This window comes from Heloderma suspectum, chromosome 3 (genome assembly GCF_057233095.1).
Source record: "Heloderma suspectum isolate Gila_16-S chromosome 3, 16-S_ref, whole genome shotgun sequence".
Classification (NCBI taxonomy): Eukaryota; Metazoa; Chordata; class Lepidosauria; order Squamata; family Helodermatidae; genus Heloderma; species Heloderma suspectum.
In genome coordinates, this window is record NC_139460.1 from 211172987 (window position 1) to 211198643 (window position 25657).

The 25657-nt window shown below is 47.0% G+C and overlaps 1 protein-coding gene across 1 annotated transcript in view; it reads right to left on the minus strand.

Annotated features, from left to right (window-relative positions):
• The window catches only part of CTNNA3 (catenin alpha 3), a 1165030-nt gene that overhangs the window by 975306 nt on the left and 164067 nt on the right, over window positions 1–25657 (minus strand). The window contains exon 5 of the mRNA XM_084845397.1: window positions 8302–8565. Within this exon, the coding sequence (XP_084701523.1) occupies window positions 8302–8565 (264 nt within the window). The remainder of the gene's footprint in view (window positions 1–8301; window positions 8566–25657) is intronic.

Consider the following 25657-nt stretch of genomic DNA (forward strand, 5'->3'; position numbering starts at 1 on the left):
GTTCGCGGCCGGGGAGACGGGGCGCTTCTCCCCGGCCTGAATTTCGGCCGGGCGAGGCGGGAAGCCTCCCCCCCCGGCCTGAACTTCGGGGGGAGCAGTGAAGCGCCTCCCCCCCACCGTGAAGCAAGCTGCGAGACCAGGTAAGTGACTTTCGTGCATCCCTAATCGCAACAAATCTTACAAAGTGGCCTGAGGACTGTTTTAAACAAAGCTTACCAGGTAATCATTGTTCCAGGCTAGAATGCGCAACTGCCATCACACACAATGGAAGTGGGGCCACAAATGCCACTGGCAGTGACAGGATGTGATGATGAGCCATCCCTCCGAGAGTCAATGGCCAGGAAAAGGATGGCTGAGCCATTTATTTTATTTTATTTTTTAAAGAATTCCATGTACGTGTTTTGAATTGCACATTAATTGGAAATGGGACAGAATGGACTTTAAACTGAACACACGCAAAACCGACATGAATCAAATTTAGACTGATCTGTCCATCCCTATACTCTAGGAATACTCCTTTTGCTCTTGGAACCTCAGATGGCAGCCATGGTCAGGAAGGCCTTTTTACTAACATAGGCAGGTATGCCAGCTACAGACTTTCCTAGAGGATGGATGTAGTGGTTAGAGTGTTGGCCTGGGACTAGGGAGACCCGAGTTCAAGTCCCCACTCTGCGATGAAGCTCACTGGGTGACTTTGGGCCATTCACTGACTCTCAGCCTAACCTACGTCATAAGGTTGTTGTGAGGGTAAACCAGAGGGGAGGAGGATCATGTACAACAACCTTGGGCTCCTTGGAGAAAAGGGGAGGGTATAATGTAACAAATACATACATACATACATACATACATACATAAAACCTTTTCTCCATATTAACATGCCTCAATAATCTCTGGCTACCCTATTGTAACATGCTCTGTGTGGGACTGCCTTTAAGATAGTTTAGAAATTTCAGTTGACTCAAAATGCAGCAGCTCACTCATTAGCTGGAGCAGGGTGATGGGAGAATCTAATACCTGTGCTGAAAGAAAAATGGCTCCCATTTTTCCCCAAGCAGAATTCAAAACACTAGTTAGAATATTTCAGGCTCTTAATAGCCCTGATTTAGATTGCATTAAGAATTGCCTCCTCCCACATGAATACTCCCCTATGAATTAAGTTTATAAGAAGGATCCATGGTACAAACCCCACTCTGCCAAGTTCAAACTGATGGTGACAAGAAATAGGGCCTTCTCAGCAGTGGGACTCTCATTATGGAACTCTCTCCCTAAGGAAGACCACTAGCCTAGCATGATTCTCTCTTTCAGAAAAACACTAAAAATCTTCCTTTTCCAGAAGGTGTCAGGGTGGAAACTGAGCCCATAGAGTCCCAGAGCAGTTCTGATTCTGAGGAAGAACAGCAAACCGTGGGAGAGGAGCTCGCTCATCTCTCACAGGCACAGCAGCTGGCAGAGATTCCTCCTGCCAGCATTCCTGGGAGAGATAGTGACCCTGGCAGTGAGAGAGCGCTGGAGGGGGGCTTGCTGGACACTCGGCGCAGACGCAGGGAGCGAGGAGCGATGGAGGGCGCAGAAAGGAGGCATAGCGCTCATTTGGCGCGCAAACAACAGTCGCATCCCGAGGACCCAAGGGTAAGAGGGAGGATCTCTCCCTAGCCCATAAGTTCAGAGTCTTCCCATGGGTCCCTTTCAAACGGGGACCAACTGCCTTACCTGGAGCTTAGGCTACTCTGCTATCTATCCCAGTGCAGTTCCTTGCTTGGTCGCTAGTGATTAGTATCTGAAAGAGTCATAAAGGAATAAAGGAATAAAGCCTTGGAAAGAATCCTCGTCGTCTGTGTCCTGAGTTGGCTTGTAAGAGGCAGCTAGGGCGCTCCTGACAGCTTGGTCCCTGTTCCTTTTTTTTTTTCTCTCTGCTCCTACTGCTTCTGGAGGGTGCCATGGACGCAGCAGCGCAAGCTCTCACGCAAGAGAACCAGGCTCTTCGTGATCATGTGGCTCAACTGATGACTGCCGTACAGGCTCTGCAACCTGCGGCTCAACCCCCACCACCCCCGATTCCCCCCCGCCACAAGTGCCTGGTGGCTCTGCCAGAGAAGTTTTCTGGTGAGAAAGGACTTTTTCAGATGTTCCGTGCCCAATCAGAGCTGTACATGCACCTTCGACCTGAGGATTTCCTGACAGAACAGGTTCGTGTGGGCTTTATCATTAACAGACTTTCAGGCATGGCAGCTAAATGGGCTTCGGGACTTCTTCTCACAAATGTCCCCCTGCTCGGGGACTATCAAGGTTTCATGACAGCAATGGCCAGATTTTTCGGTGACCCCCTGCGCATGCAGATGGTTTGTCAGGAGATTCGCCGCCTCAGGCAGGGCAAGAACTCAGTTTCCACCTACACGACAACTTTTCGCTTGCAGATGCAGGATTTACAGTGGAATGATGCCGCGCTGCTGGCTCAGTTTTGGGACGGTTTGAACGATGAGCTCTTGGATGAGTTGGCGTGCACGCCTAGCCCACCTATTTTGGAGGACCTCATCCAGACCTGCCTTGCAGACCCAGCGAGGCGCCGGAGGCCGAGATTTCCCTCCTCCCATTCCCCCATGTTTCCTGCCCCTCCCCCACCCCCCACCCCTGCGGTGGGGGCGGAGGAGACCCCGATGCAGCTGAGAGCTACCCGAGCCCCGCTGTCGCCGGAGGAACTACAGCGGCAGCGCACAGAGCACCAATGCTTTCGGTGTGGAAAGCTGGGACATTTTGCCAAACCCTGCCGCGCCAGACCCACAGCCCCACTGCCTCCTCCTCCTCTCCTTCCTCCTCCTCATCACCCCCAGGCCTGACTAGGCTGCCCCCCAAGCCTGTTGGGGGTCTCCAGTGTGGGGGTCGGTTCCCCACCAGATGGGTGCCTTCCACAACCCCCCCCATCTGCTATTGCATGTTCACCTCCTCTCCTCCCAGTGGAGTGGGGTGGAGGCCCTAGCTTTAGTGGACTCTGGGGCTACGACCAGTTTCATGGATGAAACGTAGGGATGTATGAATTGTGTACCTTCCGCGCCACTTGACTTCCGCAGTTTGCAGCCAGTGCTCCATACCGTTGTTTGCAAGCCCCCGGAATTCTCTTCTTTTTCCGCTCCAAGAATTACGAAGATAAATCCGTACCGACAGCTGTAATTCCAGTGCCCAGCCATCTCCGTGAGTCTGCATAACTTCCATAAGAAAGGCTATTTTTTGTAGATATTTACGTATTTTTTCCCCTGCCCTGAGACGTGGAGTAATTACTTTCAGCCCAAATACTCCCTCTTCCTAGGGGCTTCCCAAAACAAGGCTGCCCTAGGTGTGCCTGAGCGATGCACTCTTTGTTTAAAGCAACGCTGTTTTAAAGAAAGAAAAAACCTTTCAAAATGACCATGCTGGTCTGGAGCCCTGCACGAGGTATTATTCTCCCTGCTAAGCTTTTCAGAAAGAACTCACAAACAATGTGTGTGGTTGAGACCAGGCCAAAGTCACCCAGTGAGCTTCCATAGCCAAGTGGGGACTAGAACCCGCCATCTCCCAAGTCCCAGTCCAACACTCTAACCACTAGGCTACACTGGTTGTCTAACCACTACACCACACTGCTGTTATGAAACTCATGAAAAAGAGACAGTATAATGGAAAGTTCTTTCTGAAGCAGTCACACTTGTACAAATGCAGCATGAAGGGAAAGATCAGCAACCTTCTCTTTGTTTGAATAAAAAGCACACTCTGCACATGCTCAGGGAATGGACAAAATGGGGAATAAACATACCAGGGAATATGAAGAACTATATTCTTCTATTGTGTGTGTGTGGAATCTCCCTCCATCCAGCTGTTCCCTGGAACCCCCCCCCCATTCACCCAAGGGTCTTCTGAGATAACTAACAGGAGTTTTGATAATGAACTGGATGTGGAAATACAAAGCTGAGCAGAGAGGAGAACCAACTCTGTGCATGTCTACTCAGAAGTAAGTCTTACTGAGTTCAATGCAACTTACTCCTACACATGTCAGCACCCCACTTGCCCCCAGCTCAGCTTTGTATTTCCACATCCAGCTCATTAGCAAACCTGTTAGTTATCTCACTGGGTAACTTTGGGCTGGACTGTAACCATTACATCATACTTCTGTTTTATGAAATTCATGAAGAAAAAGAGACAGTATAATGGAAAGTTCTTTCTGAAGCAATCACACTTGTACAAATGCCGCATGAAGGGAAAGATCAGCAACCTTCTCTTTGTTTGAATAAAAAGCACACTCTGCACATGCTCAGGGAATGGACAAAATGAGGACTAAACATACCAGGGAATAAGAAGAACTATATTATTCCATTATGTATGTGTGTGTGTGTGTGTGTGTGTGTGTGTGTAATCTCCCTCCATCCAGCTGTTCCCTGGAAACCCCCCCCCCCATTCACCCAAGGGTCTTCTGAGATAACTAACAGGAAGTTTGCTAATGAGCTGGATGTGGAAATACAAAGCTGAGCTGGGGGCAAGTGGGGTGCTGACATGTGTAGGATTAAGTTGCATTGAACTCAGTAAGACTTACTTCTGAGTAGACGTGCACAGAGTTGGTTCTCCTCTCTGCTCAGCTTTGTACTTCCACATCCAGTTCATTATCAGACCTCCTGTTAGTTATCTCAGAAGACCCTTGCGTGAATGGGGGGGGGGGTTCCAGGGAACAGCTGGATTGAGGGAGATTACACACACACACACACACACACACATTATACTGTCTCTTTTTCTTCATGAGTTTCATAACAGAAGTATGATCTAGTGGTTAGAGTCCAGCCCAAAGTCACCCAGCGAGATAACTAACAGGAAGTTTGCTGATGAGCTGGATGTGGAAATACAAAGCTGAGCTGGGGGCAAGTGGGATGCTGACATGTGTAGGAGTAAGTTGCATTGAACTCAGTAAGACTTACTTCTGAGTAGACATGCACAGAGTTGGTTCTCCTCTCCATTTTAGCCTCACAACGTCAACAACAACTCTGGATGTGGAAATAGAAAGCTTAGCAGGGAGCATAATACCTCGTGTAGGGCTCCAGACTGGCATGGTCATTTTAAAAGGTTTTTTCTTTCTTTCAAACAGTGTTGCTTTAAACAAAGAGTGCATCGCTCAGGCACACCTAGGACAGCCTTGTTTTGGGAAGCCCTGAGGAGGAGGAAGTGTTTTGGCTGAAAGTAAATGGAGATGGAGTATTTCAATTGAAAAAGAACACCCACAAACAAGGCGGTGAGCACAATTCATTAAAAAAAAAAAACTTACGTATTTATTATTGGAATATACTACCTTGCGTTTTTATTTACGAAAATTTCGCGACTCTGTGCGGATGACCAAAAAAAAGCCGCATGACTGCTGGCTCCGCAGGACCTCGTGGTGCCGTTCCGCAGAGGATTCCGTGGCACGGACTGAAGGGAATTCAATCCCATTTCAGTCCGTGGCGGAATTCTCTGACATCCCTAATGAAACGTATGCTCACCTCCACAAGATTCCTACCCTGCCTCTTCCTGCCCCCTTGGCAGTGAAGACCATCGATGGGCGTCCTCTTTCTTTGGGCGCAGTGACCCGGATTACAGCTCCACTCACTCTGCGCGCCCAGTCCCACGTTGAGCAGAGTCAGTTTCACTTGGCCAAGGTTCCCCAATACCCAATTGTGCTGGGTGTTTCCTGGCTCTCTAAGCATAATCCTCAGTTTTCTTGTGGGCTTCAGCAAGTGGAGTTTGCGTCTCCCTACTGCTGAGAGCATTCCCTCCCAACCGAGGCTCCAGTCCCAGCCCAGGCCTTAACCCTTTCCTCCCCCTCCTCATCTGCTTCTGGCAGTTCTTCAGCTACCATGATCCTCCCAGAGAAGTATGCGGCTTTTCAGGATGTTTTCGACAAGAAGGAGGCCGACCAGCTCCCGCCTCACCGCCCTTTTGACTGTGCCATTAACCTCATTCCTGGGGTGACCATCCCCGCCAGCTGGCTGTATTCAATGTTGGAGCCAGAACTTCAAGCTCTGCGGGAGTTTTTGGACACAAACCTCAGCCATGGCTTCATTCACCCCTCCTCCTCCCCTGCCTGCACCCCTACCATGTTTGTGCACAAAAAAATTGGGAGAACTCCGCCCGGTGCATGACTTCCGAGCGTTGAATTCGGTCTCAATCCCTGACAAGTATCCCCTCCCCCTCTGGAGTGCCTGGGCGAGCCAAGATTTTCACAAAGTTGGCCCTGCGTGGCGCCTACAATCTGATTCGCATCCGGGAAGGGGATGAGTGGAAGACCTGTTTCAGCACCCGGTACGGAGCATATGAATACCTAGTAATGCCGTTTGGGCTCACCTGCGCCCCACCCCCATGTTTTCGCGTTTTATGAATGCCATCTTCCAGGACTATTTGGACACTTTCCTCATTGTTTATCTCGATGATTTACTTATATTTTCTGAGGACCCCCATGCCCATCAGCACCATGTCTCCACCGTCCTCCAGCACCTCCGCGAGCACCATCTTTATGCCAAGCTGGAGAAATGTGTGTTTGACCTAAAGTTCCTGCCCAGCTTTGCTCAGCTGACATCTCCTCTCATGGACCTCCTTAAGGGCAGGAAATCTCCTTTTCATTGGACGGCATCTGCCCAACAGGCTTTCGAAGAATTTAAGAAGCTTTTTAGTTCTGAGCCGATCCTGGTACATCCCAACCCAAAGAAGCCTTTTGTAGTGCAAACTGATGCCTCTGACTTTGCGGTGGGGGCTGTGCTTTTTCAGCCAGATCGGGTGGGCTGCGGGTTTCAACCCTGCGCCTACCACTCCAGGAAGCTGAACAGGTCTGAGAGGAATTATACCATCTGGGAGAAGGAACTGTTGGCCATCAAGTCTGCTTTGGAGACCTGGCATCATCTTCTGGAGGGGGCACAGCACCCAGTTGAAGTTAGAACTGACCATCGCAACCTGGAACATCTTCAGACAGCCCGTGCATTAAACCAGAGACAGATTAGGCGGTCGCTTTTTTTCCCCCAGTTCCACCTTAAGGTTTGCCATGTGAAAGCCTCCGAAAACCTACAAGCAGATGCTCTTTCTCGTAAGCCTGATCTCCAGCCAGGGGGTGAGGGGAATCCCCCCCCCCGATTCTTCCCCCCCAGAGCCTGGCGGCAGCTGCGGTTTCATCCCCTGCTGTGGTTGACTACGTAGATTACGTAGACTACGTAGACTACGGCGAAAATAAGGGCAACGCTATTTGCGTTGCCCTTATTTTCGCCGTAGTCTACGTAAAGATTTACATAGACTACAGTGCCCAAATAAGGAACACGAATGGTGGCTCCCTATGGGGGCCGCCATTTGCGTACGCGCTTTTTTTTTTTTTAAGTCACCCGTGATAGGCTACGTGATGATTAACGTAGCCTATCACGGCTGACTTTGCAGATCTAGCCATGATAGGCTACGTAAATCGTCACGTAGCCTATCACGGGGGCGTTTTTTTTTTTTTTACTTTTTATTTCGCGGCCGGGTGAGGCGAGGCGCCTCCTCCCCGGCCTGAATTTCGGCCGGGCGAGGCGGGAAGCCTCCCCCCTGGCCTGAATTTCGGCCAGGCGAGGAGGGAAGCCTCCTCCCCCCGGCCTGAACTTCGGGGGGAGCAGCGAAGCGCCTCCCCCCCACCGCAAAGCAAGCTGCGAGACCAGGTAAGTGGCTTTCGTGCACCCCTACTTGTAAGAGGCAGCTAGGGTGCTCCTGACAGCAGGTGAGGGGTGGGGTGGGGAGGGCAGGCAGTTGAGACTGAGAAGAACTGGACACTTACGAATTTTTGAGACTGTATTATCTGCTGCTACATTATCTCAAAAATTCAAAACTTCATAGTTATGTCATCTTTTGTCACTTTTCATTTCTAGGATTGTGTTTTCATTGTTGATTTTTAATCGTGATGTTATGGTTGTTTTATATTATATCATAAGTTGTGCTCAGGGCTCTATGGAGGCATGTGGCTGGGCACAAGTTCGAAAAGCTAACTAAACAAACACAGCCATTTGTAAAACGAGCCCATAGGCTATGTCAAAGCTCTTCTAGATATCATGCTTCTATGTGCTCCCTGGCTTGCAAGGAGCAAAGAAAATACATCCCCTCCAATTAAACAGGTATGAATACCAATGCACCAAGTCATGCATCAAAAATATAAATCATCCAGGTCAGAGGAGTTTTTGAGACTCCTGCCACACAACTAACCACATAGGTCACTAAGCTCTGGGTTGCCACTTTCCACAAGTGCAAGCCATTTAAAATAAAGCCATTTTGCAGAGCGTGCTGCAGTGCTGAGCATTCACCTACCTCAAGTTCATCAAGGGCACTTCCAAGAGTAACTGACTGTGAGACGGGTTGCACCTTTTCATTTCCAATTCCTTGAGATGCATTAGAAATAATATCAAGGGCATTCTGTATTTCATTACACACTGAGTCCTTGCTGGCTGAGAGAGATGCAATGTCTGAATGTTCCAAACAAGCAGAGCAAATTGAGTGCAGAAGAGGCGAATTTTTCTTCAGAGAAGCACGTGCCGCTGCAATGTCATCTCGTTGATTGTTGGATTTTAAATCCTGTCAGGAAAAGCACACGTGGGTTTTATTCTTATTATTATTTTAAACACTTCAAAATTAATACATTATATAGCAACAAATTATTTCAATCAGTCCTGTAGCCAGGAAAGAAAAGATAGAGGGGCGAGTGGAGGGAGGATTCAACAAAGATGACTGTATTTTCCCTTGTAGCACACTTTTTGCAGCTCTTTTGTAACATGCCTTGGGTGGAAGGAACTAAATTAATTCTAGCAAGGGCAGGGAGGAAGGGATCTTTGTTTTTCAAAGTGCCCAGAATAGTTCAGTCCACAGTAACAAGTCACTGTCCTTATGAACACATGAGCTGCTTGAGTGCCATCTTTGGTAGAAAGGTGGGATACAAATCAAATAAATAAACAAAACAGCCTTGCCGGATTAGCTGATCCAATACTCTCTCTAGCCACATGCTTCTTGGAATCTCTCAAGCAGGGTATGGTGGTGGTGGACAGATATCCTATTTTTGTACCCAATATTTGGCAATCAGCATTAGTTCTAGTGAAGCCATAACTCTGGCCCCTTCTTCACTGAAAATGTATGCTCCTTCCTACTCCTTCCTTGTCCTGGGAATGAACTCCCCACTCCCACTTAAACAACAGTTAAGGGAAACATCAGTACCAACCTTAACTATTACTAACACTAACCAAGATTTCCACTGAATCAGGATCTGGAACCTCAGTTTAAGGTAAAGTTCAGATCCTAAGGATTTAATACAGATGTGTACATTAAAACCCAAGGGGTCCTATGGACATGCACACATTTATATACACACACATGTTCATATTCTTACAATGAAATCCTGTGTCTACACAGAAGTAAACCCCACTGAGTTCAATGGGATTTACTTCAGGGAAAGTGTATTTAGGACTGCAGCTTTACCCTTGTTATTAGATGAACTTGTCACAATAATAATATAAGGAAGAAGAAGAAGAAGAAGTTTCACCTTGATTGTTCAAAGAGCTTCACACATGCATTGGCCCAGTTTCCTGTGCTGATCAGATTGCTGGTGCTACCTGCTCAGCTTAATCACCATGCAGGACCATCACATCCATTTTCCAGGATGCCTGACTATTCATGAACCTGAACCTGGCTGGTCTCAGCACCGTAAGGTAGGTCAGTGTTGTTATCCCCATATTGTAGGTAGTGAGGCTCCTCTAAGCCCCTGTGACAGGTTCATGATTTAGGTGAGATTTAAACTTGAATAGGAGAAATGGTTCAAGACACTGCAGTATGTGAGCACAAGTACAATGATCGAAAATAGCCAGGAAACCAGTAAGGAAATGGGGGGAAAGAAATAATCAACGTTTTTAAAGGTAGAGAATATTGGCTACCTTTACATGATACATTTTAGCTGGAGAAGTGCAACAAAACATAATTTTAAGAAGATTTCTGGAGAAAGAACAACCCAGGGCAAGCACTTGTGGCTCCACAAAACATCCTGGGATATAAAATTACAAACTAGAGCATGCTGGCATCTCAGTCATAGATAAAAAGCTAAGAAATGCAGCATGTTAATTTTCCTAGTCACACAAAGAAAATAACTTCCCTTAGCTTATTTCTAGTTTGCAACCCAATATATATTCAGTCACATTTTACAATATAGCAAAGGGAAGAAAGGGGGGATTTGTCTTTTCTTCTTTTAAAAAAACACACAATAATTACTATCCAGATTCTTGTATGCCATTACTATCCCCTGCCATAAAATCCCTCATAAATGCACCTTAATTATTGACTAACAATACCATTAAGGTTAATGATAGTTGCATATGCCTCAAGATCCATTAATATATATATATATATATATATATATATATATATATTTCTTGCAGCTTCTTCCTCTTTTTTCCATACAACAGTTTAACTCACATTTCAAGGAAATGTGTCTTGGGCAGTATAAACAAAAGCTAAGGCAATCAGCTCCAACATCAGCTCCCTCCCCATGGAGCTGTTCAGATTTCTTGTGTTGGCTGTTCAGCTTAGAGCTCAGGGGCGATCAGTACATTCCTTCTCCAGGATCAGTGTCTATTAATGGACTTCACCCTGATTGCTCTGTGTCCTACTTCCTGGCCAGCTCTCTTCTTTAGACCACTTTCCACATTTGACTCACCCATGAGAGTCTTATATTGTCCTGATCCTGATCCCCCGATTCTCCCCCACTTACTCCCGTTTAATCCTGAGTCACAGGCTTTGTCTCCATATCCGACCCAGGGCCTGAAACTATCAATATTACCAGTTGCAAAATCCTGCCAGATTCACATGCTATTTAAGATCTATCAGTACTTTCCTGACACAGCTTTGTCTGCATCAGGTTCCAGGGAGGTTGCAGGAGTCCAGAACCAGTGGCCTGAAGTCAGGGAAGGTCTGGATGTGGACTAACAAACTATAACCTAACAAGATGGAAACTACAGTTGGTTGATGATAAAACTGAGCCAGGTCTATATGTACAACCTTTGTGCATACAGTTTCTCTCCCCCTAAAGGAGCATGTTCATTGTCTGGGAGAGCTTCTGGATCCAGCTCTGCTCCTTGAGCTCATGGGACAGTTGTGGATGATAAGGTTATCAGTTTCTACTAGTCATAAAGGCTATGTGCTACCTCCAGTATCAGAGGCAGAATGGCTCTAAATAATACCAGATGCTGGGGAACACAAGCAGGAGGTTGCTATTGCACTCATATCTTATTTTGGCCACTGTGTGAACAGAATGCTGAACTAGATAGGCCTTTGGTCTGATCCAGCATGGCTCTTCTTATGTTCTTATGTGATCAAACAGACTTTTCCCAGCATAGGCTGATGCACCTTACAACCTTTCCTGGTGAGGCCTGATCTGGCCACATTGGTAGCATCCACATTAGGTGCATGCATGAAAGATTTTCTACATGGACCTACTTTCGAAGAACATTCAGAAGCTTCAGTTGGTACTAAATGCAGCGGTGAGAACCCTAATCTGATCTCTGCGCGCGCGCGCACACACACACACACACACACACATTTCTCTTTCTCTCATACTGTTCCATCTTAGCTGACCCCAAAACTACTTCTGGGCCCACTCCAGAGTGCTGGCATTGACCTTTAAAACCCCACATGTTCTGAGAAAAGGTTATCTTAAGGACCATTCTCTTGCTTATGAACCTACCCATCCCCAGAGGTCTGGAACTGAGGCCCTGCTCTCCCCCACCCACCCACCGCGTCTAACATTTGAAGTGAAGTGGCTGAGTAGATGGGACAGGGCCTTCTTGGCCATTGCTTTCAGACTTTGGAACTCCCTTCCCTGCCCCCCTCACTCCTTGCCTTCTGTTTGTTTCAAGCCGTCAAACTTACTGCCTAATGTTATATGCTGGTCCATCTTCATGACTGAGCTGTTTTGTTTGTCTTGATTCCAACCAACTGGCCACAATTTGAGTCCAATCCCATCTAAATCATGACCCATTTCCAAGGCCCTCATCAGGAATTTGCAGTAGAGAAAATCCTCATGGCAAGGTGAGAATGCCACAAAACTAAAACCTGGAAGGAATAGGCTAAAGCTCTCACTTAATGGTTGTCTGAACAGAAACAGTTCTGAAAACTAAAATGCTATCATTTGAAAATGTGTGCCATCTTCCATCTGTGTGAAATCTGCAAATCGAGCACATTCAGTTACCTCATAGAAACTGAATGCAATGAAAACTAATTTGTGGGACTAAAGGCACATGGTGGTGTCCATTCCAGGGCACACCAGATTAGGAGATGCTAGAAGAGGATATTGGGACAGAGCAGTATTGAAAAGGAATGTTTTTTCCAGCGGAGCCCATATAAATGAATGATATCAACAAGTAGCTTGCAGCACAGCCAAGAAACATATAATTTATCCTAGCCGTACAAGCAAAGAGGACATATGATTATATAGAAACTATATTCTGCTGTTCCAACTTACATATCCAGGCAAGTTTTACAACCCTGAAATGACCAGATATTATAATGAAGACATGGATGGTTCAAAAGCAGCTACCTGTAAAGGTATTTGGGTCAACTTTATGAAGGTGTATACATGGGTTCCCATTAAATTAAGTCAAATTATCAGCAATCATGCTAGCAATTCTATTAAAGATGACAAGCTGCTGGATGGATTGTAGATATTTACTGCAACCCTTTCAATGAAAATAAACCAATATCAATTCCTTGGTAAACCAGTCAATTAATCTGTCTTTTTGAGATTACAGCCAGCATATATTTGCTACTCAGCTACACATTACTACCCTCTGGAGATACTATTCTCACAAAAAATAATGGTAGCCATTATCAGATGAGCTTAAGCGGCATTCAGTGTTTGTTTCCCAAATACATCATCAAAGGCGATGAGATAATAACCCCAAAAGATAGATTTTTAAATCTATTCCAGAACCAAAACACTTTTAAAGTGTTTTCTATACAGCGGCATCAAATTTTTTAAAAACATTAATATGTTGAGCTTCATTGCCACAAAATTTGCTCCTAATTTTGTTCTGCATGAGTTCCCAGCACCTTCTAGAAATTCACTGATGGCCACTGAGGTTCCATGCCTCAGTTGGTGACGGATTACCATTCTGAATTTCTCATTTCCTGATGCATGCACCACTTGCTGCCCACCTACATGTGCATCAAAACTACTTCTACAGAGGTCAGACAGAAAAATATATTATCTATCATAAGTTTAGCTTTTTTATTATACATCGTGCTCTAATTTCAATCCTTGTATTTGTTTTGACCTATTCTCAGATACTTTTCAGATTTTTAAGAAATGCAATTAACAGTCTCTTAAAAGGAATTGCCTTTCTTCATATCTGTACACCTCAGTGTTTTTTCTAGCTTGCTGAACCACTCCGTAATAAATCAGTTTAGGCTCTTCTGGTACAAAAGCTTTCCTGGCCTTGTTTGGACACTGTTTAGTTCAAGGCTGATATCTGGTTTAGATCCACATAAAGTTGTCCAGGATGTACAGATAAACAACACACACAGGAGAGATCATTTTCAGGTTGTCATAATTTATTTGGTTCTGTTGCGGATTTCTCTGACATCCCTAGTCTGAACACCAGGAACTCACTGTTCCTGTTCCTCATCCTGAGATGGAAGCAGTCCTCTTAAGCAAAAAAAAAAACACGCCACCTTCAGGTGTTCAAAATGAATGCATGAAGGGGTGAAGCAGAGTCATGCACATGAACCCTGCCCCCAGTTTCCTCATCTCTGCAGAGGGAGCTTCAGACTTTTGGGTGTTCAGCTTGAATGTCTGAAGGGGGCTTCAACATGGGTTCAGCTGAACCTGTTTATAGCCTCGCTGCCAGTTGTGCACAACCTTTTTGACCCCAAGGACCACATGTGAAGCTGGCTTAGGCCTTACGGGCCACACATGCACACACACGTTACACACAAACACACATCCCAGCGATTCTCATAAACATCACTCTTTTCTCACTGCTTAGCAGGGGAGAGGTGGGGAAAATGGGGGGGGCGGAATTCAGCAGTGCGGGTAATAACACTCTTGGGGGGGAGTAAGGGAAGCACAGGTTGTGACCCCTGCTCCATGCAAGCAAGGACCCTGAATTATGAGAGTTTCTTATCACGTAGAGGCTTCTAAGAGTGTTCACCTGAACATGCATAGAAGTCCTCTTCAGACCTGAAGCCCGCTAGCATGGGGATGGGAACATTAGGCTTGGGGCCTACACAGGTGCCCCTGGTGCCCTCTTCACACATTCATTTTGAAGGCCTGAAGAGGGATAAAATGAATGAAAGCAGTCAACAATGAATCCTATCTTCCAAAGATAAACAGGCGCACACAGATAGATTTCATTTCTGAAACCTGAATACGTGTCTTAGTGACATGCAGCAAAACTCAAGCAAGATAATTTAGCCAAACATGCTTATTAGGCTTCCTACTGTACTAATTTTGACAGGAGGGTTACTTCTTTTAATGATAAACTAAAGTATTAAATGAAAAAGCCTCAAATATTTAGCAAGGGGAAAACATAAAAGAAAGAGTCCCTCTTTAAATATGAGCTTATTAAATTACAGTCCAAAAATGGGCTTTCTGTAACCAGCAAATATTTACAGGCTGCAAGACCATGAAGAAGAAGAAAAAAATGGCTTAAGCCCTTGAGTTCTGTACTGAATGTTAATGCATTTGTATATGATAGATTTAATACAAGAACCAAGAATAAATGACTTTCAGCAGCTGCACTCTGGACCTATAAATCGCTCTTGGTACTGCAAAATCCATACAGAGGAAGAACAGCTGTATAATTTACAGCATCAGCATTCGTCAAGAAAACAGCAAATACTGATCCTTCTTTTTCAGCATCAGAAGACACATTCTTAAAAAAAAAAAATTAGAAACCATCTTTGCAAAGAGCCTACTTCATTCAACTTTCAAATTGCTACTTAAAATGCAGGAGAGCCAGTGTGGTGTAGTGGCAGGAGTGTTGGACTAGGAGCTGGGAGATCCGGGTTCTAGTCTCCACTTGGCCATGGAAGCTCACTGGGTGACTTTGGGCCAGTCACAGACTCTCAGCCCAACCCACCTCACAGGGTTGTTGTTGTGAGGATAAAATGGAGAGGAGGAGGATAATGTAAGCCGCCTTGGGTTCCTTGCAAGAGGAAAAAAGGTGGGGTATAAATGCAATAAACAAATAAATAATAAATAAATCCTCTTTAACCCTCAACAGATTGAAGTGAAATTCAAAGACCATAAACTTCATGCCAATTTTAATATACAATTAAAAATGTGTGAAATGAACTAGCATGTTATGCTTTGCCAGAGTTCCACTCCAGTAAAGTCAGAAAAACTATGCTATTTTCACATAGCCCCAAGACAATAAGCTAACAGTAAAGCAGAGACTTGATGGAAGTTTCTCTCAACCTACTCCTATCCATTATTACAAAGACAGGCCTAAAATGCACATTTTGAGATCATATATCAGCTTCCTCAACATTTAAGAAATACAGCTCATCTCGAAATAATAATGCACCTGCTCCTACCATACTTGAATCATCCAAAGGGCTATTTTGCCCACCCAAAACCCTTTAACATGTTTCATTAAAGCAAGAATGCTAGTATTTACAGCATTTTCTATATAGCTAACTATTCAATTACAGTCTTACTAGCTCTCAGGACTGCACTTACACTTTGGGAAATGGAAATGCAATCAAAGGCTGATTCATTGTTGTTCAGTCGTTCAGTCGTGTCCGACTCTTCGTGACCCCATGGACCATAGCACGCCAGGCCTTCCTGTCCTGCACTCTCTCCCGGAGCGTGCTCAAGTTCATATTCATTGCATCCGTGATGCTATCTAGCCATCTCATCCTCTGCCGTCCCCTTCTCCTTTTGCCTTCAGTCTTTCCCAGCATCAGGGTCTTTTCCAGGGAGTTTTCTCTTCGCATTAGGTGGCCAAAATATTGGAGCTTCAGCTTCATTATCTGTCCTTCCAATGAGCACTCAGGGTTGATTTCCTTTAGGATGGACTGATTTGACCTCCTTGCAGTCCAGGGGACTCGTAAGAGTCTTCTCCAGCACCACAGTTCGAAAGCATCAATTCTTCGGCGCTCAGCCTTCCTTATAGTCCAGCTCTCACAGCCATACATTACTACTGGGAAAACCATAGCTTTGATTAGACGGACCTTTGTCGGCAAGGTGATGTCTCTGCTTCTTACTATGCTGTCTAGGTTTGCCATAGCTTTCCTCCCAAGGAGCAAGCGTCTTTTAATTTCATGGCTACAGTCACCGTCTGCGGTGATCTTGGAGCCCAAGAAAGTAAAATCTGTCACTGCTTCCATTTCTTCCCCTTCTATATGCCAGGAAGTGATGGGGCCAGATGCCATGATCTTAGTTTTTTTAATGTTGAGTTTCAAACCAGCTTTTGCACTCTCCTCTTTCACCCTCAACAAGAGGCTCTTGAGATCCTCTTCGCTTTCTGCCATTAGGGTGGTATCGTCTGCATATCGGAGGTTGTTGATAATTCTCCCAGCAATCTTAATTCCGACCTCTGATTCATCCAACCCGGCATTTCTCATGATGTACTCTGCATATAAGTTAAATAAGCAGGGTGACAATATGCAGCCTTGTCGTACTCCTTTCCCAATTTTGAACCACTCGGTTGTTCCATGTCTGGTTCTTACTGTTGCTTCTTGACCCTCGTACAGGTTTCTCAGGAGACAGGTAAGGTGGTCTGGTACTCCCATCACTTTCAGAATTTGCCACAGTTTGTTGTGATCCACACAATCAAAGGCTTTAGCGTAGTCAATGAAGCAGAAATAGACGTTTTTCTGGAATTCTCTTGCTTTCTCCATGATGCAGCGAATGTTGGCGATTTGATCTCTAGTTCCTCTGCCTCTTCGAAACCCAGCTTGTACTTCCGGTAGTTCTCGGTTCGCATACTGCTGAAGCCTAGCTTGTAGGATTTTGAGCATCACCTTGCTGGCATGTGAAATGAGCGCAATTGTGCGGTAGTTTGAACACTCTTTGGCGTTGCCCTTCTTTGGAATTGGAATGTAAACTGACCTTTTCCAGTCTTGTGGCCACTGTTGAGTGTTCCAGATTTGTTGGCATATTGAATGCAGCACTTTAACAGCATCACCTTTTAGGATTTTAAATAGCTCGGCTGGAATACTGTCATCTCCGCTAGCTTTGTTGTTACTAATGCTTCCTAAGGCCCACTTGACTTCACTCTCGAGGATGTCCGGCTCAAGTTCAGTGACCGCACTATCATGGCTATCAGGGACATTCAGATCTTTCCTGTATAGTTCTTCTGTGTATTCTTGCCACCTCTTCTTAATCTCATCTGCTTCTGTTAGGTCCCTGCCTTCTTTGTCCTTTATCATGCCCGTCTTTGCACAAAACGTTCCCTTGAGATCTCCAATTTTCTTGAAGAGATTTCTAGTCTTTCCCATTCTGTTGTTTTCCTCGATTTCTTTGCATTGTTCATTTAAGAAGGCCTTCTTGTCTCTCCTTGCTATTCTCTGGAACTCTGCATTCAGTTGGCTATATCTTCCCCTTTCTCCTTTGCTTTTCGCTTCCCTTCTTTCCTCAGCTACTTGTAAAGCCTCATCAGACAGCCACTTTGCTTTCTTGCATTTCTTTTTCTTTGGGATGGATTTAGTTGCTGCCTCCTGAACAATGTTACGGACCTCCGTCCATAGTTCCTCAGGCACTCTGTCTATCAGGTCTAATCCCTGAAATCTATTCCTCACCTCCACTGTATATTCATCAGGGATATGATTTAGGTCATACCTGAACGGTTTAGTGGTTTTCCCTATGTTCTTCAATTTAAGCCGAAATTTTGCAAGAAGCAGCTCATGATCTGAGCCACAGTCAGCTCCAGGTCTTGTTTTTACTGACTGTATGGAGCTTCTCCATCTTTGGCTGCAAAGGACATAATCAATCTGATTTCGATATTGACCATCTGGTGACGTCCATGTGTAGAGTCGCCTCTGATTCATACATGTATTTATATCACTTGCAGGCTTATCCCTCAATGATTCACAGTTGAACATATGAAGAGGAGGTGATTGAGGAGGTACAAATCTTTAACCTCTGGTGTTTCCTCTAGGATGCCTCTTTCACCAGTGCAAGAGATCACTAGTTATGAAAGTCATGGAAAGATGAAACAGGTATACATGAACTCACCCACAGTTAAGACTGATTGAAGAGATTGGTTGGGCATAATCAAGACTTGGGGGAGTTCTTGCTATACCACCATGTGTGTAGAGATGTAGAGGCTGGGGGGAGGGAAAATTCAGACAGAAAAATTCAGGGGGGAACTTAAAAAAAACCTTTTTCTAAAAAACCCTGGGGAAAAAAATGGGTTTTAAAAATAATTTTTTGATTCTCCCCACACCCCCACTCCACTTTTTTTTTTAGTTTTTCCAGGCCTTCACATCTCTACACACACATACAAAATCAAAGCATCAAACATCCTAAGAGGGATAGTAGGAGCAGTGACTCTTCTTAATGTTTACTTGGAACTGACAAGGTATTTATCATGAATGGGAAAACTTAATAAATATTGGTCACATTAGCACTGGAAAAACTGAGTCCATTTTAATTAAACAGTCTGCAGTGTTGACATTTGGGGAACTTTGATTAGTACGCCAACTATAAATAACTAAGATCTGTGGAACTAAGTTGACATCTCAGCATCAATGGCCTTACTTGGATTTTAGTATAAATCCTATTCACTCATTGTCCCCCATGTGACTGAAATTGCATGAGAGGAAAGAGCAGGACCAGATCTGCTCCCCTGCTTCCCCAGAGCATCCTCACCTCCTTTTTCCTTGCATGTCTGTGCTCTGCATTCAGATTCTTTGCACAGTTTAGAACCCTGGTCATGCACAGCCTGCTTCACATCTTCCCTGTCCAATGCATGGAAAGTTGCAGGAACTGGGACATGACAGAAGGGGTATGGTCAGCAGGTGTGGTCCCACTCTCCCCAATGACATGAGGGAGAATGAGTGAATAGGGCTACATTTTGAGTTCGAGCTTTTACACACACAGCCACATGACATTAAGTCACATTACATCCTTTCTTTGACTCAAGACAGCTCTGCTCAGCATTTATGCTATTTTGTGCCCAAATGCTACCTCAAGGCAAAGGAAGAGGAAACAGGAAAGAATGAACCTAATTCAAACTCAAATATCCTGCATTTAAAATCAAATTTGAAATCTCCCTAAAAGTTGAAAATTCTCAAATACTTCAAAATTCCATTTTATAAATGACTTTCAAATTTGAACATTTCACAAATTTCACCGGAACATGAATAATTCTGGACTGTGCTATGCAATTGTAGCTCCCTTCATGTAGTAAACTAGCAGGACTTCTTCCAGATGTGTAGCTTACTACCTGCAGGGAGGTGTGTGTGCGCGTGCGTGCGATTAACATGGGGCGCATTAAAAAATATGAAACACACCCATGCAGTATGAAGCAGTTTAGTTCTGCATTCTACCTCATCATTCTGTGTAACACATAGAACATCTCTGAGACTTAACATTCAAAATTGTGAGCCAAGGTTTGAATATTGAAAAACCAACTGAATCTTAGCTGGTGAAGCCTGAATGTTGTGAATCATAAAATATTTAATAATCCTTTTAATCTGGCTTGGACTCCTGCAGGTCACCCATGTGTTCCTCTCTTTTCTAAGTTCTGTTCCACTTCAAATGTAATCCAGAAAAAAGCTTTAGGTAGAGTTGCATATTTGTAAAGTAGAGATGGAAACCCACTTTTCTTCATCTTAAAGACATCTGAAATGAGACTATAGCTAAACAATTATTAATTAGAAAGTCCAGCTAAAAATAAATTCTATATTTCATGGCACTGTATAAAGAATATTGTAGTTTCTAATACTTTTTCCCCTTCAGCAGCCAACTTAAAATACTCTTTTTCTATAAATCTATGCTATAATTAGAGAAATGCCCTAACCCCGGCGCCAGCTTGTCTGGCAGAAGGGGGGGCCGTTGCAGGCGGGTGGGGAGAGAAGGGGGGGCTCTGTGCCATTGGGTATCCCCCAGTGGCACCACCAGGCAGGGGAGGGGCCAGCAGAGCCCTCTTAAGCTCTGTGCCCCTCCTACCAGAAGCTCTCTCGCGGCTCCCTGAGCGAGAGAGCCAACCTTCAACTGTCAATGACTCCTCGTTGGACGCCTCGCCTTGTGGCTTCGGCCGCCGGCGCCCTCCTTTTGCAGCGCATGTGCCCCTCGCCTGCCTCGCGCCACCGCTAGGTCTCGTGCTGTGGCGGACGCAGCGACCAGCCTCCCTGGTCGGCAGCAGAGGCTGTGCTGCATTCTTGCTGGGCGGCGGTGCTCGCTTCGGCGTCACACACCCCCTCGCCTCTCCTGCCGGTGGCAGTGGCTGCATTTCGCTGTCTCTGGGCGGCACTGCTTGCTCGGGCACCGCACGCGCCCCTTGCCTGCCTTACACTGGCGCTAGCCCTCGGGCCACGGCGACCATCCTCCCTGGTCCCCGTCAGCAGTTGGGGCTGCGCTGCTGGGCGGCGCCACTCACTTCAGGGTGTGCGCACACCTCCTTCCTCTCCCTCATGCCGCCAGTAGCCCTCACGCCGCGGTGGACGTGGTTGCCAGCCCACCCAGCCCCGTTGGCGCCCCAGCACCCTCTTCTCATCTGGACTGTTCTCCTCAGGGCCTTGGGTCCGTAGGGTGGGAGTTTAAGGGGGCAGACTATTACTTATCAAGGCCTTCACAGGGTTTGCGGGCCTCTGAGGCCTCCAGCCCACCTTCTGTGGAGCTGTGGCTCAGTGGTGGAGCTCCTGATCTGAGGGCAGAAGGCCCCAGGTTCGATCTCCAGGTAGGAGTGGAAAAATTCCTGTCTGAAACTCTGGAAAGTTGCTGCCAGTCAGTGTGACAATACTGGGCTGGATGGGCTATGATTCTAAGTCAGTATAAGGCAGCTTTTTCCGAGGGCTAGAGTGGTGTAGTGGTTAGAGCGTTGCGCTGGGTCCCGGGTCCTGGTTTCCACTTGGCTCTCTAGGTGGCTTTGGGTCAGCCTCTTCCTCTCACCCTAGCCCTTTATCTATATCATGTTTCCTAAGAAGGGATGGGGGCGGCGGAAAAGGAAAGGGTAAAGCCCCATGACTTCCTACAAAGAGGCTACAGCATAGGCATGAGTTTGAGGATGATGCACACCCAGTCCTGGCTTCAATCCTTTAGGGATGGGGGAGAATTTCTCCCCGAAACTTCGGGGGGCCGAGCGCCAACTCATTCGGTCCTCTGAAGGTTGTTCGAGGAGAACTTCTCCGCACCCCCCGTGCGGAGAAGTTTCTTTATTTAAAATTTTAAATTTAAATAAAAATTTAAATTTAAATTTCTTTATTTAAAAAGAAATAAATTAACTTTTTATTTCGCGGCCGGGCGAGGCGAGGCGCCTCCTCCCCGGCCTGAATTTCGGCCGGGCGAGGCGGGAAGCCTCCCCCCCGGCCTGAATTTCGGGGGGAGCAGTGAAGCAAGCTGCGAGAACAGGTAAGTGACTTTCGTGCACCCCTAATCCTTTCACACCTTGGAGCTGCAGAACGTACCTCTGGGATCGCCCCCCCTCCCTCAACCAGGCCCAGCAACACCACGGCTGTCCAGCCCAAATGGACGCGACAGCAAACGCAACGTTCACTGTTGTTTTTCATTTCAGCACATCTGGATGCCATCGAAGCTTCCACCCATCTTCTCAGGTTCACCTTGATGGCACACTGCCGCCGGAGGCTATCCATCCCTCCTGAGGCATCTCTATCACCAGTAACGCAAGCAATGTCATCCACCTCACTGGTAGGGGATCCGAGCACAGCCAACATGGGTCCAGTGTGTCTGGATGACATGGAGGCCTCTACCTCGTCCTCGCAGTCTCGCCTTGGCAGCACACCACTGCCAGAGGCAGTCTACTCTTCTGAGGCATGTCTGTCAACAGCAGCACAATCAGCAGTAGCACCGCAAGCGACATCATCCCCCTTACCCGCAGGGGACCTAGACACGGCTGCCCCGGATATGGGTAAGATGACCACACCTCACTTTACTTGGCCAGGTGGGCAACCTTCAGGGCCTTGGGGCCGGTTGCCTTATCTTACCTCCCTGGGGTGGCCGTCCCTCTCAATGTCATCTCCCTATGCGACGCCTTGGCCACTTGCAGCACCGTCAGTCACACCTCCACTGTAGCCCAAGCTGCTTAACTCAGCATCTGGCAGGGCTTTGCTGGATTAACTCAGGGCCCCTTGCCCCGCCCCTACCCACTTGGGCGTCCACGTAAGAGGCAATATTTAGATCCTTACACCAATCTGGGAAGAGGAGCAATGCCCACCAGGGTACTTCTTCTCTTACTGGTTTTCACCTGAGGAGGTGTGTGGCTGGCCTATGTCACTGGGACCTGAAGGACTGGGACCTTTGGCTCCAATTTTGACTCCTTCCTGACCGGGTTTCAGTGACAGATCTGACAGTGGCCACATTCTCGCCAGACTGTCTCCCGCATTGGCCCTCGGCCTATTGCGGGTCCAGTGCCTCAGCACCGCTGACTGTTCTGGGAATATAGCTCCAGGGATGCATGCTCCCAGTGGAACCCATGCCATTTCCGTCTTGTGGGCTCCCTTTGTAGCTGACAGCACCCATGCACCTCTTGTCTGAGAGCCTGTGGGTGGCAGGTTCCCCTTAGGAAAGAACAAGGCAGTAAGAAGCCCGGTGGCAGGCTACAGCACCTTCCTATGGGCCCCAGCCCAATTAGGATGGTGCCGCTACTTCGGCTTTTAAGATGCTACCCCGACAGGGAGAATGCGTTCTACTTGGAACACTGCTTCACAGTAGGTTTTAGGACCCCCCCCCTTTCCTAAGTCAACATATAGCCCATCCTTAGTTTGCAAGTGCAAAATCCCTCCTTGCCATGCATCCATGGGTTCACGAGGAAATAGACAAGGCAGCACTGGCAGGACGGGTTATATGCCCCCCCTTTCCACACCCCGATACCTAATCCAAGGATTTCCCTTCTCGGAATAGTGCCCAAGAAATCCTCTAGGGAGTTTAGGCTGATTCGTAACCTCTCTTCCCCAAGAACAAGTCTGTTAATCACGAGATCTCTGATCATCTGTCCTCAGTGCGATGCACCTCTTTGATGAGGCAGTTGTCTCAGTACGAGATCCCGGCCACAGGTCCCTGATGGGCATGTGCTACATGGAGTCCAAAGACGGTAGTCAGTGTTTTGACCTATGCAAGTATTGTTTCCCTTTCCTTTTACCTCAGGTGTCCCTTTAGCTCACGAAAAGACGAAGGGCCCATCTGCCATGTTAACGTTCCCGGGAATCGAGTTAGATACCCTTAAGCAATGTTCTCGCCTCCCTCAGGACAAATTTCTGGTCCTTTGGGCACAGCTCCAAGCAGTTATACATCTTTCTAGGGTCTCCCTTGGGGGCCCTGCAAGATGTTGTAGGGCATTTTCATTTTTCATGCAGGTTAGTGGCCCCTGACCGTGCCTTCATGCGCCAGCTCTGTTGGGGCACTGCAGGGACTGCGGCTTCTGCACCATCAACTCAAGGTCACTTCTGCTGTGCGCATCAATCCACGGGTATGGCGTCAACTTCGCAGGGCTTTAATGGCGTCTCCTGGAGGCATGAGCTTCTCCTCAAAGCTGACCTGCAGATTCACTTGGGTGCCGCTGGTCCCCTGGGGGTTTCGGAATCATGTGGAAGGTCCGATCGTGTCAGAGGCAGTGGCCTGTGGAGTCGGGCTGCCATCAGAATTTGTCAGGACCTTACCTTTCTGGAATTCTTCTCTATTTACCTAGCCATGGACATTTCAGCTGACCTCATAGCCAAGTTGGTAGCCCTCCTTTGGTACGTCAACATGGCCACGGTGTACTTTATTCATTGCTTGTCCTCCTGAAATAGGAGGTTACATGCGTCTGAGCTGTCACGCTCCAGTGTCTGTGTCACGACATCTGGTTTCGGGCCCACTGTATGCCAGGTTTGGCAAACCCAATTGCCGATGCTTTGTCACGACATCAGATCAACAGGTTCTGGGCCTTAGCCCCGCGGGCGCATCCATTTCCAGGGCCCATACTTGCAATACTATGCGGACAGGCATACTGAAGCCGACCATGCCATCCTGAATTCCAACGCTCCCAATACAGGAGCTACCTACAATGGAGCAGGTAGGGAGTTCCGCGCCTTAGGAGTGCACTTCAGTTACAGGATTCATGGTCCTTACTTATAGATCAATTGCGGCAATTTTGCGTCTCTTTAAGGAACAAGGGGCTATCTGACAGGACCATAAGTGGCAAGCTAGCTGTTTTAGCCTTCCGGGCATCAACGATGGGAGTTACTGACTCCACGTCAGATTTCATGGTTTGGCATGTGATGTAGGGTTGGGCATGGATGTTGCCTGCTTTAGTAGATTTTAGCCACTTTCTCTCCCCCGATACCCTTTTTGGGCTCTGGGCATTTGCGCTTCCCAATATGATGTTTCCCTGTTCCACACAGCAGCCTTAATGGCCTTCTTCGGGGCCCCTTAGGATTTCAGGTTTAGTCGGGGCTCCCATGTCTGACTTGTCCGGGAGGGCCTTGAGGTACTCCGATGTACAGGTCTGTCCCAGTGTACCCACTCACACGTTTGGAAATCAGAAACTGATTGGTCTGGCAAGGGCATGGCGGTAGCCCACAGCTGAGCACAAGTTGATGGGTTATGCCCTGTCAGAGCCTTATGGGTTTTTTACTGGAATGCCGCAGGTCTGCGGAGGGACCTCTGTTTTGTCACTCTGATGGCTTACCGCTGACATAATGTTAATCTGGGCAGTTTCTACATCAACTCTACCCCGCTAGGCCTAGGTAATTTTCAGTTCAGAACCCACTCTTCTTATGCATTGGAGTGGTCTCCATGTCAGCCAATGTAGGTTTCTCTCACAGGCACGTTATGGTAGTTTGAGGATGGCACTTCAAAGCGTTCCGGTGTTGCATTCACAAGTTGTCTGCTTCCTCCTGATGCAGTTTTCCCTTCGCTTGCCCTACTGTTCTTATTCTTAACCCGGCACATTACAATCCAGTGGTTTTGCAGGTGGGGCATACGGTGGGAGTCCCTCCTCTTCACCCTGTGCCACCAAGGTTTGGTCAGTCTTCTTCCGCAGGTCCAGGTGCTGCACATTGTGGGGAACAACTTGGGCTGTAAGCCAGGCAAGGACCTGATCGAGCAGGCCTTGGTTAATATGCAGATGATCCAGCATGCCTGGCCAGAAGTGGCCATATGGTGGTCCTCACTGCTCCCATGGATCAATTGGAAGGCTTGGAATGACATTGCCATTGGCGGGCACATGGCCTATGTGATTGGGGTGATGGATGCACCACCCACCAGGGAATTCTGTGGACAAGGAGGGAGCGTTACAGGCAGGACAGTGTCCGCCTGCGTCATGTAGGGAATAACATATTTCTGTCTGATCTGCAAAGGGGCCTGCGGGAAGTTCTTCTGCGCAGGTGGGGGGAGTTTCACAAGCATTAGGCTTATGACTCCTGTGGCGGCTAGGATAGGCAAAAGCAGAAAGAGATTAGGGATGGTGTGCATGCAGAGGCACCTTATGTTGACAGGTGACGCCTGAGGCCCCCGAATGGGTTG